At 41.4% G+C, this 21,001-nt stretch overlaps 1 protein-coding gene across 1 annotated transcript in view; it reads right to left on the bottom strand.

Annotated features, from left to right (window-relative positions):
* The window catches only part of grid1a (glutamate receptor, ionotropic, delta 1a), a 244,883-nt gene that overhangs the window by 79,667 nt on the left and 144,215 nt on the right, over nucleotides 1-21,001 (bottom strand). Inside the window, exons 3-4 of the mRNA XM_073482243.1 lie at nucleotides 18,354-18,638; nucleotides 2,512-2,717 (exon numbers count right to left, since the gene is read on the bottom strand). Of these exons, the coding sequence (XP_073338344.1) occupies nucleotides 2,512-2,717; nucleotides 18,354-18,638 (491 nt within the window). The remainder of the gene's footprint in view (nucleotides 1-2,511; nucleotides 2,718-18,353; nucleotides 18,639-21,001) is intronic.

Here is a 21,001-nt window from a genome sequence, read left to right as displayed (position 1 = left end):
AGCATATTTACATTTTCTCCCTCAAGATCTCTAGTGGGGAGTGGGCACGCTCCGTGACAGCAGTCACACCGAGGTATTAATGAAGCTTTGATGAATTAACAAACCTCCACCGCTTCTGATATATTAACATATTCACAAGAGCATTTGGGGGCTGTGCTGAATCTGAAGCGTTGCTTATTTCTTATCCCCCAAGATGCCTCATGCTAATTGTATAAGGAATGATAAAGAACATAATTGGCGAGATTAAATGCAAACTTATGAGAAGAAAAGATGTCTACAGCAGTGTGTGTGTGTGTGTGTGTGTGTGTGTGTGCATGCAAAATTCATTGAAGTACAGGAAAAGATCAAAGCAGTATGTCATTAATGAAACTTGAAAGCCTTGTCATATTCACAATCTGCGCACGGATTTATTCGTATGTAAGTGCTTCACTTTTGGATTCACATTCGAGCGTTTACACTAAGTGAACAATTCAGGTTTCGCACCTTCTGTCATAACTTTTTATATGGTACTTCCTCACAATTGATAGAAAGATAAAATCAGTCAGTGCAGAAGATATGCATCGCTTAACTTAAAGCTACTGAGGATAAAACCTTCTTAAGAAGAAAACCATGTGTATGCTGCATGTGCATGTCTATGTTGTATATTTTCTTCAAGGTTTCAAGGAAGAGAAAAACAGGACATGACAGGATATGGACAGGATTGTATTACATATAGCGAAGCACCGTCTCTGAGGGATTCTCTCCAACCCTCCAGTGATCTTCAGATGAAAGTGAGCTCCAAAAGCAATAAAAAGTATATTATATATATATATTCATATACTGTACATATCCTTACTTTTTTAGCTCCTTCTATCTTTAAGCTGGCACGAACTCTTCTTCACTACGTAAGAGAGATAGCGACCTACGGAAATGTCGGAGCTTAAGTTTGTCGTTTCTTTCATGGCAAGTGACATTATGGGGAGTGCGAAAAGGTTCTCCACAATATATAGTATATATATTATATTAAACTTCTTAGTGTCCTGGCAACGAGAAATTGTTTCCTATGTTTCTTAAGCAGTCATTTAGAAGCAGGAAGCTTTGAGAAGCCTTTCTTTCAATACTATTCTACAACATATAGTCAAGGTGTTGTATTTTCTGCACAAAGCCAGGCTTCTGCAATGCATCCACATTCTTTACAATCTATTTCTAAAATCACAATCCTTGGTGATTTGACTTTGTAGTCTTGACCTATTTATTCGACTCTTACCATTCCTAGAAAAGCTGACCAACCAAGCATCATAAAGGGATTTGTCATAGACTATTAATTTGCCTTATGGGTAACAAAAATACATACATTTTAAGAGTACATATTGCAAGTGTGTTTGATCTACAACCATATTTTAACAACCTTTCGTCTACTGCCCTGTATTTGAGGTCCAAATTTTTCATTTGAGTTGGAAAACCATCAATGTTTATTCAGTGTTTGAAGATTAAGTGTCAGCCTGTGACGTGTTGGCTGGGCAGAACAAGCCACTCAGCTCGCCTTTATGTTTCATATTTTGTCTCCAGCGCTGCCAAGGTCATTCAAGTCTCTTCTTCAATCATGCCAGAACACTACAATACATTGTTATTCAACACGGTTTGACCGTGTGGTTATTGTGAGTGTAACCCCTGCGGGTGGTTAAATGAAAACCTTCCACTTCTAGCTGCCATTCGTGAGGCGATAACATAGAGAAGTGTTGTGTTTTTTAGTTTACAGGTGTTTAATCATGAACATAGCAATTCATTTCTCATGAACTGTTTTGAGGAGCTAACTGATTGGACTTTAAACTTGATGTGTGCTTAAATTGAGAGCTGGATGAATTAACTCCTACACATTCCCCTGATTCCATATGCTATAATTAGCAAACATGATATATAAGGAGAAAATAGAGGAGAGGTTACTAACAGCTTCCAGGTTAGGATAGTATGAGCTAAAAAATATGCAAATCCTCTGTGGCTACACACAGTTGACTTTGTCTGAACTCTGCCTGGGGTTACATGCAGTGTTGCTGATCTGAACGGTAAACAAAGCTCCTTACATTGGCAGTGCAGTGAAGGCTCACTGTAGAAATACTTTTCTACTGTCCAGAGACATATTCAAAATATTTGATTCAGGTTATTGGCGCCTGAAATGTGGTTTTCCTTTGGCCAACTCAGTACTGAAGGTAAAACGCATCCCAGTCTGATCTCTGCCATCTGCTTTGGGTTTTGTCAGGTGTCCACAGGGGTGTAGACCAGCACAGTTGCATCTTGTTTCATCAGTTAGGGTCACTAGCATGGTCTTAGGGGCTATTCCCTCTGACAACTAGGCAATTCACATTTAAATTTTTGATCAGCTGTCAGATTAGCATCGCCAGGCGGCTGTGTTTCCCTTCATGTGTCATCATCTTTATCGAATAAATGCTTGTTTTCTGTCTGGCTCTTTCACTTTCTCCCTGCTTGTGTTGCTGATCCCCCTTGATGAAGTAAAGACTCAGCGCTGTAGCCTACCTGGTGGATGAACACCTGTGCGCCTCGAGGGCTCATGAGCAACACGGCCCGCCGCAGAGTGTCCCGGTACCGGTTAAGCTCCTCAGTGCGCATCGTGTTGAAGAGGTCGGTAAAGACTCGGCTGACGTTGCGGTCCACCCTCTGCAGGGAAACATCCAGACCCAGCCGAGACGACTGGTCCATAAAGGTTTGCAAACCCCGGATATCTGGAAGAGGAGAAAGAATGACAGAGAATCGGTGATGAGGGGCTGACACAAACAAACAGGTGCTATAATATAAAGTACTTTATTCCCAGAGTACTTTATCAGAATTGTTGGTAAACAACCTGCACTTTCAACACCTGCACATCCACTCTATATTTTCAGGCTCCGTTCCAAAGGCTTCAAGGCAGGTTTCGTTCTTTGCTCCTGATCTAAAGCATGACAAAACACAACAAGCACTGCTGTCTTTCTGTTTCCTGGGGTTTACAGGATATGAAACTGCGAGCAGGTGTTGCTGTCCCCAGAGATCTGAGTGCGTGCGTGTTTGTGTGTGTTGCCTATACAAAAAAACACTTAAAAGAAGCCTGTGCTGCACACACAAATCAAAGGTGATGTGCAGCAGAGTGCTCACAATGAGCACAGCAATCCCAGCAGTCACAGGGGGAGCAGCAGCCCAGCATGTGCCAAGTCATGCCGCATTGTTAAAGAGAGGCTAGCCAAAATCGCTGGGGCCAGACTTCTCTCTGCATCCACAATGGATGATGTGTGGTTGTGTGTGTGTGTGTGTGTGTGTGTGTGTGGATGGGTGGGTTTCCCCCCTGTTACATCTCTAGAGGTTTGATGAGTCATCGAGCGCTCTAGTTTTTAGGGCTGAGAACAGATGATATACGGAGGCAAACTGGCCCAAACCTATATAATCATACCTTCAGGGGGTGTAGTAATTTAAAGGGAGGTTTTAGATGCTTGAGGCAAAAAATAGAAATTAGGCTAATAAGAAAGCCCCTGACCCGGTCTGAGCAGCGAAGCAACATTTTAGCACATCTGTGAAGTTTCTCAGTCTAGACTTTTGGGGCGAAGAGAAACAGCAATATGACTAAGTACCATATGAAGCAAACCATAAAGACTCAGATGCAATGCGCAGTGCCTTCCTGCTGTTGTTGTATTGCAATTTATTTTTAGGGGCAACATAAATACTCAGAGAATAAAAATGTTCAAAGGGCAGAACAAAAGATGAAATTAAATCATTCATCATTTTGAAGCGTCGCCAAACTCTCTTACTGCAGCACTCTTCGAAACCTCTTTGCCTTTCCAAGCACACACACACACACACACACACACACACACACAGACAGAGAAACACACACACCTCTTTGCTTTCTTTCTCTAAATTGAAACGATTACCCTTGGTAGTCGGGGTTGATTTGGATACAATGGGCAAAAGCTCAACCTCTGAGTAATCCCTCCTTTTGTTGGCGCACAAGTGCATTACGCAAGTAAATCACGGCTCCTTCCCTTCTGTTCCGCAACTGGACCATTGCAATTAATTTCAGATACGATATTTTCTATATACAATATTCGGCTTCAGCAGAAACTGGCTTTATATTTATTCTGTTCGTCAGTGTGAGCCATGAAACCCAGAGGCTGTAAAAGAATAAACCTGTAAATGTGTGACTGAATGAGCAAATGATTAAGTCGTACACGCAAATGTAGAAGTTGTGTTGTTAAACACTCGTATTACTTATCCGAGAGGCTTCTGTCAAGTGGTTTTCGATCCGTATTAACAACATGATGTTACACATCCTGCATAAATGAAACAGATGTTTAAACTACAGACAAGTGGCTTACTTTATTCCATAAAGAACAATGCAGTTCAGATTGGTTTAACACGACAAAAATAAAATAAAATAAAATAAAATAAAAATAGATTCACTAGTCACATACTGTAATGTTGCTGTTGGGTGAAAACCTTGTATCTCTCAAACAGGAAATAGAGGAAACATACTGTAACAAACAAACAGGGTTTTTAATCCCGTGAAGAGCCGAGGGAAAGCTGCCATGCGATAACTACTCCAGGACGCCGATAGAAACATCGGACTTCAAAGCCAGCGTTCCAAACCGGTAGCAGGCTTTTCCACGGGCCAACCGTGTCAGCCATGGACAGGGCTGCAGTAAAGAGGATTAACGTGGAATTAAAGGTCTGATTTCTGGACATGTTTACCCGAGCTTCATTTCTGACCACAAATCTGCTTCTGAAAGTTTTAGATATCAAAACTTTACCCTCTGCCCCCTCCTGTTTCACCATCCTGCTCTCGCGCTCTAACAAATTGCAACATACTCAGTGCTCTTGGTTTTCTATCTGTCCCTTACCTGTCTTTTCCTTAACAGTCTGTGATCTGAGGGGACAGGAAAGATAGATCGAGGGAGACTGAGAAATACCCCGTGAAGTTGCTCCTACATCCTTCCCAGCTCTATCTTACTCGAGTTGTAAAAAAAAGAGTGGGACTCCCTCTAGGATTGGAGCAATGCAGAAATGAGCGTATCATGATCAAAAGGCTCTGAGGTTTTTCACTGAGCTGTCAAGCTGCGTTGCAATCCGAGCGGAAAAGTCTGAGAAATGGCTTCGCTACCAGCCTGTGTTTACTCAAAATTGAGATGAGTCTGTTGAAGTAATCACTGTTATTCTTGCAACAATGACATCAGTTAATTATATGCAACATAGATTTTTTTTTGCAAATCTGAAACATACCAGGCTCTGAGTGCGTTATGCATTTCCACAAGAGCAATTAGAGCAATGGAGAGAAAGCAGAAAGTGAGAAATGATTGCTTCCGTTTTACTTCACTCTCTTCTCATCGATTGCAGACGTGTACTCTGTGTTAACGCTGCATTTTAAGGTAAACATGACTATTCTAATTATCTGACAAACTACATCTGATGGCATGGATATGAGGTCTGTACATCATAAATGATTTCTGTGGTTTGAAGCACCGGCCAAACACAGGAGTTCAGTGCGGGACTGACATTTGTAATATCAATCTTTGTTCTCCGCACAGTCTGACAGGTTCACTCCAGTTCATTCTTGTTTGTTTTGGGGTAAATTTCACAAAAGAACAACAGTTTAAACTACTTTTCTCAGGAATTACAAAATTACAAAATGCTTCTCACAACAAAAGCCACAAGAAAAGCAGAGAGAAAGACAAATTATCGGCGTCATTATGCACAAAGAATTGACGACTGAGAATTTGTGCTTCAAGTCGTGTTCATAAAATTGGAATTTTCAAGTGGTTTCAGTTGTGTTATTGGATTTTTGTTTTGCTATGATTCCCTTTTCAGAAGACAGAATAAAACACAAAATTCCAATTAAAAACCACACATAATGAGCCCTCTGCAAAAGTGACAACACATGGAAGTAGCAGTGGGATAAGAGAGAGCGGAAAGACTAATTCAATCAATGACTTGAGTATGTAGAAATAGATATTTTTGCAATACATAGACATTAATTCATTATGTTTGTTTTTCAATCATATTAAGGTCCTTCTTATCTGTGTTCAGGGGATAGGTTTGTTTCGGGCCATGTGGTGAGGATAAATATTCATACATAGTCAGTCTTTGTACGCATATGTATGTGTTATGAACTGGGCTGCAGAGACAAACAAACCCAACACCTTGCAGAAGAGAAACAACAGGTGAAGAGAATCTTATTATGTTCTAACACCACGCCTAACAATACAACAGTGCGTGAACATTATCTGTCACACTGACCAAAAGTCAGTCGTTCATAGTGGCAAGTCCAAATGATTGGCCACAAGAGTCAAAGCAGAGTGAAGATTCAAAAGGAAAACAACATAAGGAAGCTACATACAGTCAGATCTGTACCTCAGGTTTTCCTTGCTTTAACCTCATGGTGGGATCTCAACTGTGTTGCACAACTGAGGGAGAAAAAAAAACATCTAAAAGAAAAGAAGAAATGTGGGGCTCAGAGGGAGCAGACAAAGTTCACTCAAAAATGAAAATCCTGTCTTTATCTACTCACCTTCATGCTGACGGAAAGTCAGGTGGAGTTTCTGGAGCTTCACAGCAAAACAGAGCTGCAGCATTTCCTTAACAGCTGAAGTAGATGACTCCAGTGTATGGAAGCCCAGAGATCCCAAATTATTTAAATTTATTTGAGTAAATTGTGTACCTGCCTGGGCTGAGTACACGTTTTAAAAAAACAACAACTTGTAAGTTGCATCGAGTTCATGTCATGTAGGAGAAGTAAGATATGATCATACAGAGAAATGATGGTAATATTCAATCCCCCTAATGTATGTAAATTGAGGTGGTGAAAACAAATGTAAAATCTTTCAATCTAATGCCGTCTAATACAAATCCACTACCAGAGTACATATGGCCTCACAAATGACCACATTACTTAAGGCGCTGACTGTCACTGATCTCGTCTGGTTTGCATTTTTATTGATGTAAGTCTTTGTAAATGAGTACAAGCGCTGCTGCTGCACAGCTTCGCAGATAACGATCTGTGGTTTTCTGCTTTATGGACAGGGATGAATGCTTTGCTAAACATTTACTGTGGCTTCTGTGATGCCTATGAAAACCCAAACCTTGCCCTCAGCTTTTATGTATTGTTTGGACACGGGAGGTTTACACCTACTATTGTCATTTCACTGTGGTTCATTGATCTGGCAAGTTTTAGCAAGCAGCTGTTCACTATTATACTTTCGGTTGGCGTGGATGTGTAGCATCAGTTTGTCTTTTGTTCGTCAAACACTATAAAAAAAAATGAAGGAAACAAAATGGGTCCAATATAAGCAGCCTGGTCTGAATGTGCAGAGCAGACTGGGCTGGAGCTACATTCCCGCACTCAATTATTATCCGAGTCCAGGCCTGGTGAATGGTCAAAGATTCTGTTCAGTGATTGCATTTCTGGCTTACAACAGTGCCATGCGAGTTTTAGTCCAAGTGGGGAATAAAATTAATTGCCCTACTTTAGTTTGGCTGACACCCTTTTAGGATGGTGCAATGCTGTGCCTTTAGAAGGGGAGGCAGTTGGGCCTGAATACAACTATTGGAATGATGAAAAAAGAAATACAGTATTAAAAAACTGGAAAATAACCTTCAGGAATCAATAGAAACAGGAACACCAGCACCGCACAAGACTGTGGTGGAGATTATATTTAAAATGAAAGCAGGTTTATGGTTAAAATAATCTGTTGAGACTCAGAACATGTGTTGAACTTCTGCTTTTTGTGACCTGATTGTTGAGCATCAAAATAAGACTATGCAAATGATCTCTCACCAATTATTTTACCCTTTCACAAAAAGGTTAAGAGCCCTCTATGTGGTCCTGCAGAAATACCTACCTACAATATCTGTATGTTTCTTGCTTCCACTTCTTCCTACCATCACAGTGATTAACATTTTCTCACCGGTTCCTGGTGAGATTTAAAGCTATTTCCTAACTGACATTTATATATGGCATAACATAACACACATATCTCTCCCTTTCCACACCTTTTCTTCTATATTTTACCCTCTCTTTGATTTTCTCCATCTTTCTATTCTTTGTAAAGCCAATTAACTGAAGGTCACCTGTACGTTCACCTCCTGTGAAATTACCCTGCTGAGTTAGTTGACAGTGTCACATACCTTTTGGCCTAAATGTAGCATTCATTTAGATGAAATAAGGTAACGCAATAAGAAGCATAAGAAAATATGATACACAAAAACGGCTCGCTTCATTTTCTCAGATCTGTCACTGACCCTCGCATCACGTGTTACAGACTCTGCAGGAGATATCCTTTGTGTTTGTCTACGTTCAGACCCTGCCTGTGTTATAAATGCACTTTCTACATTAGGAACCACCTCCGACTTGGGACCAAAAGCAGTTTAATCAATCTCACACCTAATCCCAACCTAATTCGCTCCTCCTCTAACAGAGAGCCAGTCACCACAGGGTGGGCAGAGACAGATGTAGCTGCTCCACAGTCATTACTAAGCGCATGTTAACTCAGACAGACCTGCCAAGGAGCCTACCGACGTTCAGGAACATCGACGCATCCTTAAGATTTCCTATAATCGTGCCTCGGTCGCCTTTTATACTCTCCTTGTTATGATAAAATGACAAGGCAATTTTACAGAAGCTTTTGTTTGCAGATAGGCTACCCACTGTCCACCCTCCCACACAGAATCAATAGCTGGCATCCTTTTACATACCCACAACTGTGAATAATGTGCAAGAACACCTTAGAAGGCAATTACAAAGGCATACAGATAAAAGTGTAGTGTTCCCAGAGTGCATGAGAACGATGCTCTGCCACTTCTTCTTCTCCTCCAACGGAGGGAATACATCAGCAGTCCACATATTCTGATTGAAATTCATGCACATTTTTTTAAGCATCATGGAAGATAGCCAATAAAAACAAAGGTAATGGTCAAAATCATCATATTCACGTTCAAGATGTGCTGATGGATCTACAGTGATGGATGCATTGAGCCACATCAGAGGTGGGAAGTTAGGAAGTACAAATACAGATTTTTTTCAGGTATCTGTACTTTATTGAGAATTAATGTTTCTGACAACTTTTTACTTTGACTCCCTACATGTTAACACAAATACCTGTATTTTCCACTCCCTAAATTAACAAAAGAGGCTTTAGTTTTATGCATTTGAGGGGAATTAACGATTATTTTGCACACCACCTTCCCAACATCACAAGACTGATTTCAACCAATCAGTGAAGATCAGGCACAGCAGAAGTAGCAAGACTGAAACAGACAGAGAGGGAGACTCGAACGGGGGAGGAAAGGCGAGTTATATCTGCAGAGATCCTGCAGCCCTCTGCCTGCATACTCTCATTTACCAACGCTTTACCAACCCAAAATGTCAGCATTTGACATCCTGTGAATGAGACTCAACAATTAAACATCTTTCTGGTGTGTTTACAAACAGCTCAGACAAATCCAACTGATTCTACCTTTAACACCTTACACCTTAAAGTTGTCGCCAGCTGTCGGTAGCCTTTAAGCGGCACAGTACATTTTTTCTCCAGTCTATAGCGAAATAACATTGATAAGTAAAGATGAAAAAGGCACACAGTACATCCTTAAATGTACCATTCACTCTTCTCAAAGAGCCAGCACAAAGCCAGCCTCTTAAACTCGTCCAGCTCGTGCTGCATCCACAACGCCTGCAGGAAATTAAAGCTTGCGGAGCTACATCTCATAGTGTGGCCTATTAGACGAGCTTGACCTCCGACTGCACTGCAACTCCTCAGGATGGATGTTTTCAACGCTGCTTCATTTGCTCGGCACAAGTAAGTAAATTTAATTGTTCAAAAAAAACTAAAAATCTACTTGTGTTCATTCTGCTTTATTGCACACATTACAACCTACCACATCCATAGTATCACCGAATATTACTACGTTTAAGTGTTTTTATCACATATGTCTTGCTCTATAGCTCACCATACCCCAGTGTATGCTGCCTCTGAGAATAAACGAAGCATTCAGCGCTATTAGCTTTTTCAAATGCCAATCAATATACGCATAACGAGCCCTTCCTTACTAACCTGTTTTAAACAAGAAACACGTAACTGTGCTGAAGCAAATAGCACTCCACTTGCCGTTTCATGGGAACTTTAACCGTGCACGTGCATGCATGACATTGCCAGCCCTAGGGATATCATAGAAAATCATTTGTGTTCGCAGACCTTGAACAAAGCAGGCAATTCTGGTAAAATTGTTTAAAGCACAATCTGATTGGTTTAGGGGTTGATGGAACAAGTTTTAGTCAGTTTTCATGTTTAAAACGATGGATATTTAATACCCGATCGAACAGTGAGACATGACTCCCACTTTGTATTCAAGGTGTGTTCAGTGGCTTACTGTTCGAGCAGGTGTGGGCCAGATAGACATGCATGTTGTGTCACATTTCAAACAAGGCATAGCATGACAGACTTATTCAATCTGCAGCCACTCTGCTGAACGCTTTCTATTTAAAGACATGGTTGGTTTTAAGAAAAACAAGCAGAGAAGAGAGCATGAACCTCCATTGTGTCTGGTCATGGTTAAATGTAAAATGAAACCAAATAAAACCACATCTTTCGATTCACTGCAGGAACTCAACCCACAGCGGTGGATTCAGAGTCATTTAAATGCAACGAGGAACTCTTGTTTGTGTATGAAAGTTTCGTTTGAAATGTGAGCACTCTGGTCAGTTTGAGAAGCCCACAATCCACAAGGGGCTCATGGTCCTTGACGGCGAAGCGAGAGTTTACCGTCAAGTCTGTTTTTCAGTGGGAGAGATGAACTTCTGTGGCCTTGACTTGTGCTCGGCCTATTTTGTTCTTTTCAAATAAAAAGCTGAGGCACTAAGACTACCCTTCAGCTCTGTCAGAGCACATCACTGAAATATGTAGCAGTAGGATCTTTTTAAAACAGTATTGGTTATTAAAAAAAAAACAAAGGAGAAACAAAGGACAAAAGAAAAAGAACAAAAACAACGAAAAACAAAGAAAAGTCTTTTGGTTAACACTGGGCTGTTATAGGATTATCATATCATTGTGTCCTCTCTCATTTGCCTGAAGGCACTAAAAGCAAAACCACAAAAGAATTAGCTGCAGCCGTAGTACAGTGTCGTCCTGCTTCTTCTTCTACGACGGCACAGAAATGAGGTTATTTCTGTCACTGTGAAAGAAATAATGCAACACACTCTCACAACAGGGAATCAAATTACGTGTTGAAAATGTACAGTGACAAATGGAACCAGAAGAGGTGACGCCTTAGAATTTGTTTACATAATGTGCCTTTTATGCAGCTGATGCATCGGTGGAGACTGAAATGAATCAGCTTCCCTGACACACTTCATTACACTGAGCCACACTTTGCCCCTGAGGTCAGGAAAGCCAGCTGTTTAAACACAAAAACTCACCCTGTGCTCTACTGCTGCAGAACCGCGGTGTCGCTCGCACCATACGAAAACAAAAAGGATTAAAGAAACATGATCTATTATAATAAATAACTGTCTATATATATATGTGTGTGTGTAGATAATGAGGATTTGGACATTTCTTCCTGCGTGCTACAGTGTGACGCCTGAGGCTACATACAAGTAGGTGCTCTATCTTTTTTAACATCTGCTTTTATAGACTAATGCACCATCAGCAAACTGATGGCGCAGCGGCCCAGCGAGACACAGCCTTATCACAGCACATCTAGAAATCCATCAGACACAGCCCACGCCTACTTTACATGTTCGGCGGAGACGGCCTCAGTATGTAGCAATCACGCGTCTAATGGATTTGCAAATTAAACGTCCTTTTTTCAACACGTTCACTCTTGAGAGTCTGCTCATTTCGGTATGGGTTTTAACTATCAGATAAAAAAATAATAATTGAGCGAGATGATCTTTCCAATATCAGAGAGAATCAGAAACGACTATCTTTCTATAGACAGTTATATTAACGTTACACTAGATAGAGAACCGCACTCTGATGATCACAGATCAGCACAGTGTCAAAGTCACAGTCGATCAGCAATTTTGATTTTGGGCTGAGGGAAAAAAGACATTCCTGAACAGTGCTGGAAAGACTCTGCAGTCCAAGATATTACTGTAACCACTGGTGCCAGGAAAGAGGGAACGATGAGACTTTTTGTCCCCACGTTTCAGGTGTTATGGTACAAAGTGGCACTTGTGTTTATGTCTGATATAAGCATTAGTCATAGCGCGTTGGCAATAATGTCTGCCCACTCTTATTGTGTTCCCTTCAGGGATGGTGGTCTGGTAACCTGTGTGTGAGACTCAGTCTGGTGAACTGTGAGTCTGTCCCGGTGTGTGTGAAAGAGGTACCAGCGTGTTGCAGAGAAGGCGCATGCTATTATTACTTTAGTCAGCCATCAAGTGTGTACATAAGCAGCGTGATTACTAAAAGGCTGTCTGCTGCCATAGAAGAGAGTCCAGGTCCAGACTGTGAAAAGCCGCCAGCAAGGAGCCAGACTGAAACAAATTATAATGGCATAAAACCATAGCTTCTCAACAACCATTCAGAGATGTGGCTCTGGAGAGGGAACAAATGCAATCACGTTAATCAGAGGATCAGATGATTGATGGCAGGATATTAATAAGAAGTTAACACAGCCCAAGTAAAAGCATGTAATTTCCTCGAGAGAGCATGTAGTCAAACATTACCTACATTCTCGTCGCCCCCGCTGTTTAAACCAATTCAGCCTCACGGACAAAGTCTCTCTTGCATCCACCTGGATCCACATCCATCACACATGTTTCACAATCCACAGGTGAGACAAATATATTTGGCTCTGAATCAGTGCATCAGACAATGAGTCATGTTGTATATATAGACTAATGTGATGAAAGCACTAAACCATCTCGCTACATCTTGCGCCGATGTCTGGGATCTTTAAAATAGAACATAATAACAGCCATCGGTATAATGGTGGAAAATGTTCTAGTCAGGTTGATAACTCAGGATAACAGCCAAGTTTCCTTTATAGACTTTAAAAAAAGGCTTCCTGTGCCACCAAATGTTCTCAAACTTGAGAGGAGAGCTTGACGCTGCAGAGTTTATCATCATTTGTTGATTTTGTCACAGCATTTATGGCCTCATCGACATTCTGGTGGGCAGGCAGTTCAGCATTTTAGGTCTTTCCATTTTTTGTATGAAACTTGAACTGTAACAGTTGAAAAGTGAAAAAAATGCCATAAATTCACTGTTTCCATTTCCTCAACTGTGATTTTTTCCTGTTTTCCTACAGTCTTACAGGACGGTCAACTGGATATCTTTCAGTTTTGAGCTCCTGGTGGGACAAATAGTCGGCTTTTGAAGGCCATTAGTCACCTGTTTCAACTCTATGAGTAATACACACGTCATGTCTGGCATATTTAAGCAAAAAGGTCTGCACCACGACTATGAGAGACGGCACAATAATGTGACAGCGAAGTCGATGTCACACTGTTGTACTTCCTGCACTTTTCATGCTAAACATAGACTGAATGCTGAAGAGGGAAGACAGAGAGGCTTTGACAAGGTCACACTGAGAACCTGATCTAAGCTGCCGTGCTGTGAGTAAAGTTACATAATCTGATTTCCACTGTTTGATTATCACTGATCTGACAGCGTGTGTTAAAGTGATGTGATGTTCAAAACCAGTCTGTGCTTCTGAAAGGTTAGCGATGATGGGAAAGGTGATGAGAGAAGTAAGAACAAAGACTAAAGTAGAGTTAGCAATGCACTGCACCCTATATGTAAAAATACATCAACTCGTATAATGGAGAGGTAAGTGACATTTAAATGAAATCCTCAAATGATAGCAAAACAATAGCTACAAATAATAATTACAGCAAACGCCTGTTTGTTCATCCTGAAGGTTTTTCTTCACCTTGATAAAACCTTTGTTTTGAATTTGCTAAAATTATTTGGAGAATTAATTAAACTGACTTTAATCTGAGGTCGAACAATGTTTCAAACTTTTCTGCAAACCAAAAAAAAAAGTGCTGAAACATCTTCAGATCTGAATTTGAATCAACCTTTATCAAGCAGCGCGAGAGAGCCCCTGGCTGAATAAATAAAGTGTAATAGACCAAATATTGTCTAATTAAATGTTGCGCATTGTTTCACTCTGTCTTCCTCAGGCTACAATGACTGTTGGTAAGCAGACTTTACTAACTTGTTATCTATAGCGCATGGTCTAAAGCCTAAAGCGCTGGTGCGTTTAGGGTCCAAGTCCATTTAGCTTACACACGAGGAACAGATGATAAACTTCATTCATTATTTCTTTAACTCCTGACTCATTTCCTTTGGAGAGTTTAGAACAACAGCTTTTAGTTTTATTGGTTAAACGTGCCGTGATATTTGTTACAGTGCATTACTGTGCTCATGGAAATGTTCAAAATAACTGAAAACAGCCTCTCAAATCATAAAATGCGTATGCATGGTGTGAACCCGCCTGTGCAGGCACATCTTACTGTCTGAACAATGCGCTCTTTAAATAGCAGGAAGCAGACTTTAGACCAGCCTATGTCGCTTTCTGCTGCCTCAAGATAGCCATCTGCCATCAGTGCCCCTGACCACACCTCACCTCAGACCAGCACGCCCGGGGGCGCACAAGTGAGCGCAAGTACATTTGCTATTTACACAACATGGGCCTGGGTATGAAAATGACCGCTGCATCGGTCAGAAACTTGCAATGACACTTTGCCTGTTTTTATGCTGATTTTTACTGCCGTAAACAGCTGGATGGAAGTGCAGAAAATTTGAAAAACAGCTAGAAATATTGCAAAAAAAACCTGAGGAGGAAAGGTTGATATATTGAAAGAAGTACTGATCAAGGTAAAATGTGGCAAAGTGTAATGGAAACAGACTTGGAAACGTCCGCCTAAGTGAGGTTTTCCTCACTATTGGGCAGATTTAAACACGAGATCTGCCTTCTTCAAAGTAGTACCTGAAATAAACAGAAATGCCGTCTTTCCATCACATTAGGTTTGACTCGCACTCTTTTAATTACATCATCTCATCGCACTGTCTTCTTCTGTAAAGCTTTAATGGCATCTGACATGAGTATTAGCGTCACCAGCTGTTCAACCTGATGGATCAAAAGAGGATGTAATAATGCAGATATAAGAACTTTCTTTCAGACGGTGCTTTTATAACCAATAACCTTTAACCCTGTTCTGTAACAAATCCCATGTTCAGGCATAAAATTCACATTCACGCTCCATAACAACGGTCGCGTTCATTCACAGAAAGGCTTTTCATCTCTATCGATCAGACCTTTCCTCGGGGTCGTGTGACATCTCCCTGACTCTTTTAGGCGTGCAGACTTCGGCGAACTGAGAAAATCCACAGGACATTTTCCAACAAAACTAAAGCTGAAAAGACATCTAATCAGTCAGACCACTTGAAAGCGCCAGTGTGGGTGTGCAGCACAGGTTATTGAACCCTGGCACTATTGTGGTATCGACCGAAATAAGTCTCAAAAATACCAAATTCTGCAATGTTGTTTACTTATTCTTTGATCCTTCTGTATTTCAATGGAGACTGAAACCTTTTGGCTTGTTTTTATGAAGGAAAAAAGGGTTTTATTGGAAAATATGTTTAGATTTACTACCAATGAACATTTCCACACAATATCCACCCCAGTTGAAGAAGGTAAACCCAGTTATCCAACTCAAGTTTGAGAAAGACGGATTACATTGATCATAGGTAACGTGTTATATTACTCATTATGCATAATCTGAGTGAAACAGAACTGAACTGCTGCAAGCGTTTCTCTATCCTCATACATATTAGTTCAAACTCAACACTCACTATCTCTTTAAATACTAAGTAGTGCCAACACAGATCTGCAGACAGTACTTCTCCTGAGGCGGTGGTGTGGGTCACTGTAGTGCTGCTTCAAGGCAGGCACCACGGGTATTTTGACTGTTTTGTGATGAGGATCCTAATTAGCTGCTACATTCCTTAATTAAAGGAGTGCAGCGTTAAACAGTGTAACACAAGCGCAAATGTCAATGGTGCCGACTCTGTAGCACCTAATTTAGCAGACTTAGAAGGGCTTTTTTTTTCGTTAGAACTAGTATTCCCATCCATTACTGCTCACCAATACTGCCTTGTTAAAAAGAGTTCCCTCTCGCAGGACTTGGGATTTAAGGCTATAGCCTGGTGCCTTGGGCAGGGGTGGGGCGGGATGTTGTACATAACGAGCTCCTGATGGGACATGATTAAGTTAATGAAACTGTTATGCAACTGAGGTAAGAGTGCTTGGATTTTCCTAAAATGCAGAAGGATGGAAGAATGATAGAATAGATAGTTATATATAGTGGCTAGTTTAAAACTAATAGATAGCCGACAGAGTTATTAGATGGACAGCTTGTTAGAAAGAAAGATAGCAAGACAGTCAGGCAGACAAGCTAACTAGCTAGTCAGACGGTTTAGCTAATCAAACAGAGAGCTTGCTAGTCAGACAGACACAGGCAGACAGTTGGAGGGCAGCTAATAAAACAGACAGCGAGCTAGTCGGACAGGCAAGATAGTTAGAGCAAGACAGACAGACAGCCACTGCAGGCTAGCTAGCTAGTTAGACAGACGGCTAGTCAACAAGAAATAGATTAACAGAGAGTTAGTTATTAGAAAGCTAGTCAGAAAGAAAGACAGCAAGGCAGTCAGAGGGACTAGCTAGTTAACTAGTCAGGCAGCTAGCTAATCAAACAGAGTGCTTGCTAGTCAGACAGACAGCTAGTGATAAAACAAGATGGTTATCAAGACAGCTAGTCGATAGCCTAAAAAAGAAAACAATGCAGCCAAGACAGACAGAGAGCTAGCGAGTCACAGGGACAGAGAGAAAGCTAATAAGACAGGCAGGATAGATTGATAGCAAGACAGAGTAGCTAGTTAGACAGACTGCTTGTCAAAAGACAGATAGACAGATATTTAACCTAGCAGGCAAAAAGCAAGTTAGTTAGTCAAATAAAAACTAAGATCACAAGACAGCTAGTCAGACGGATGGCTAGCAAGGTTGTTATACAAACAATCACAGAGGTAGTCAAGCTGAAGAAAGATAGTTAGCAAGACAGCTAGACAGTAAGAAAGAGACTGATAGCAAGCCAGCTAAGGAGACAGCTAGCCAGACAGACAGCAAGCTAGATAGTCAGAGACAGGCAGACAGAGAGCAAGGTAGTCAGACAGACAGATATGGATGAAGAACAAACGATAGTTAGCAAGACAGCTAGTCACACTGATAGTGGGACACAGTGGTTCAGACAGACAGGGTAGACAGATAATAGACAGACAGCAGGACAGACAGCTTACAAGCTAGTCAGAAAAATATCGACAGCTAACCAGAAAGAAAGAAAAGGTAGGTAGCAAGACAGCTAGTAACACAGACGGATGCAAACAGACAGACAGATGCTCTTCCATTGTGAGATTTTAATCGATCCATCTCAACGCTGAGAGTGCACTTTCTACATAAAGGGGCAATGTCAGAGACGAATCAAAGGACGGATCTCTGTAAATGTGAAACAAGTCACTTAGATTCAGCACAGTGGCAGGCCGTATAGAGTCCAAACAGTGGGGTGGAGACTTGTGAGGGCGTAGTGGGTGGCTGTATTCCCTTAGGGCTTTACTTTACTATACACTACATCAACTGTGGCTTCCACCGTCCTGGAAAAAATAAAACAGATTTACACTCCCTTCTAGATTGCACTCTTCCAAGCAGTAAAAAGATTAGCCAGCAGTGGCAAAGTATCATCTGAGGACTGTCAATTCAGCGATATATTCCCTTCATCTCTCTTGCCCTTGTGCGGTCTTGCCAATCACTCTTCGAGCCACAGTCCTCTGCCTTTTGCCAAATGTGGGTCAGGAAAGGTTCGGTCCGCAGGGCAGCCGTGGTGAGAATAACGAAACAGAGATGGAGAACATCTGAGAATATATCAAGCACTGTTGAGACACATCCTCATTCTCTGGAGCCACAGATGAGCCAATTAGGCTCAAACTTGTCTCTTCATGAGGATGCTAATAATGCTCAATGTGGCGTTGAGATCTTGTTTTTTCCTTCAATCTCTACTGAACTTCAATTCATTTTCCAGCAGAGTGTATCCACGGTATGTGTGTGTTTTTATGTGTGTGTGTGCGATGATGCTCTTTCATTTTAGTTCCCACTCAGTGTACAGACTCTCGGCGTTAATACGGCTTTACCTAAGCGGCAGTCTGATCTCTCCCCCCGACATGAGAGGTGGTTTTGGAGCATTTGCATTTAAATGAAAGAGCCGGGATCATCTTACGTGCAAATGCCGTGTTTATAAGATACATTTGACCATCAGCGGCTCTCATTCGTTCATCTCGACTCACCGTAGTCGCTCTCGTAAAAGATGATGAACTTCTGCCAGTGCAGCTCTGAGACGAGGGTGAGCAGGACTTCGTTGATGCGAACAGGTGGACGGGCAGCCAGCGTGTAGCTCTCTCCGTCTGGGCTGGGGTTGAACTGGCAGGCGGTGCGGGGCAAACCGTCCCCGTTTCTCTGGATGAAGAGGTGGGGAATGTGCATGGCATCCGTCAGAGACTGCAGGGCACTCGCCGCCGCGCAGCCCGTCGACGTGACCAGGGCGAGGATCCCCTGGTTCATCAACTCGCATGCTGGACAGAGGAAAGAGGAGGAGGATGAAGGACGAGAAAGGGATAGAGGAGACGTAAAGACGGAAGAAAAAAGATAAGAGAAGAGGGGAGGGAATGAGATAAAACATGATTAGATATACATCCAAGTCAATTCTCGCTGTAATCAGTCCCTACAAGATTTTTTATTTTGCGAGTATTGTACATTATTCAAGAAAGCACGCTCAACTGGGCTTAAAAATTCAAGATGGTTCTTTGTGTATCCTTCTTAGGATTACATCTGAGCCTCTGCTGTTGAGAACGGATCACAGAAAGAAGGGGGTTGGTTCTGAAGTTGTATTATAATGTGTAGATGAGAGATTCAGTATGTGTGTGTGGGGGGGAGCTCCTATAATCCTTGTCCCCAGACAGAAATAAGACGGCTGATTAAAGCGAAAAGGCTTGTTAGAGGTAACAGTCACTCGAAAACAGCAGACGAATCACAGCGAGAGTCGGTGTGGCTCAGACCATCCACCGAGTGGGAGGGATGTGTCACAAGTGAATATCAGGAGTGTATTTTAGATTGACACAGAAGGTCGGGTGCATAAATGATGCTTCCCATGAGTCCAAACTAAATGCTTCTCTCTTTCATGTGCATATGGTGAAAATCAGCAAACCAGCACAGATTAATCCTGCAGACACTCGCTTGTAATGTCTGTGTCGGGTCTTAACGTCCCCGACATTTTTATTTACATGTGTAATTTGGGGAAAGTCTGTTTTAGATCCTCTTAGAGCATGTCAGCGTGTCTGCCGGGACAAAATGCCAAATTTCCATTAAAGATGAAAATGCCATCTCCGACGTTATTAATACGTCTGGAATTGACGAGAAAAGCTGTTCTGTCTAAGTGGTGATAAATATTTAATGACAGTGGGTAGACTTGAGGTTGCAGTGATCTGACATCTTAGACATCCATTATTTGCTCCTCAAACTTCCTGACGGTTGATCAATAATCTCAAAAAGATGAGTCATCCAGCCAAAATGACCACGTCTGTCCTACTACTTTCAATAAACTTTATTAGAGATAAAGTTTAGGCTCTTTGACCTTCATCGGGTAAAGCATATTGACCCGATGAAGGTTCACGGATCTCGCCTGTGGATATTTCCTGTTACGTCTACAAGAAACTGAAGCTGTGCGTGAGCCTTAAAGGATGAGTTCACCCAAAAATGACAATCTAGTTGTTGTCTATTCACCCTCACGTTGATGGAAAGTCAAGCGTTTCATAGTCCTCCACGGCAAAACAGCGTTGCGGCACTCCTCTAAATAAATGAAGTCGACGGGGACTTGTTTTAAAACATAAAATAAGTCCATAAGCTTCACACAGCGGGTCGGCATAATCCAGCTTTTCCAGAAGCCCAGAGACCCCAAATTGATTTGAAAAGATGTTATTTAGATCTTTTTATTCAAAGCCGATATCTTCACTGTAGCTGGTAAACTTAAAGCGTACCCCATCTGAAGAGGATCAGTCAATGCGGGATCTCGGGGCTCCCACAGACTCGGATTACGGCGATGAGCCTTTTTTATTTATTGATTTTATTTCTGTTGTTTATTTTTTTGCTTTAAAATAAGTCCCTGCCTGCTTCAGTTGTTTAGGAGAGTGCTGCAACACTTTACTGCTTTGAAGCTCCAGAAATGTTTTGTTTTGACTTCCAAACTCAACAGTAGGTTGAGTAGATAATGACATGCGTTTTCATTTTTGGGTGAATTTACACTTCAACAGTCGAGTGTAAAGTTAAAGTACAGATCATAGCTTCTTTTTGTCATTGAATTGTGCTTTTTATTTCACAGTCTCTGGTTCTACACAGGCTAAAACTGACTGTACATCCAATCAGGCAATTTTCCCAAGATTCAAGATTTATTCCAATTTTACTTCCTCATTTGAAATCACAGCTTATATTACTCGCCTCTAAGACGAAAAATCTAAATCTGTTGACCCTTTACTCATGACCTGACCTTTTTTGTAAAGCATACAAACCATAAAGCAAAACATGCATTGCATCCTCTCTCAGGTTACAAGATGCAAAACACAGACACAGGCAATTAACAGGAAAGAGAAAGTGATGCGAATCCAAATGCAAAACAGTTTAAATGAATAAGATTGAATTTGCATTTAATTTTGAGCCCTATCCCTGTTATGAGCTGTATAATCATCTTCTGCAGGGATTGTCTAATTTTGCATGTGACACGAGACGGGCTACGGCAAATGGTGCCTTTAAAATTCAAGTCACTGTTTTGCACACAGCAGGGCCCTTATAATTTCAGCATAAACAGCTGAGCATATTGTACAAAACAGCAATTAAATGTTCTCTCACTGCATTTCATAATATCGCCTAATTATACAGTCCACTT

Source organism: Pagrus major, chromosome 15 (assembly GCF_040436345.1).
Source record: "Pagrus major chromosome 15, Pma_NU_1.0".
Taxonomy (NCBI): domain Eukaryota; kingdom Metazoa; phylum Chordata; class Actinopteri; order Spariformes; family Sparidae; genus Pagrus; species Pagrus major.
This window is presented reverse-complemented; position numbering and strand designations above follow the sequence as displayed.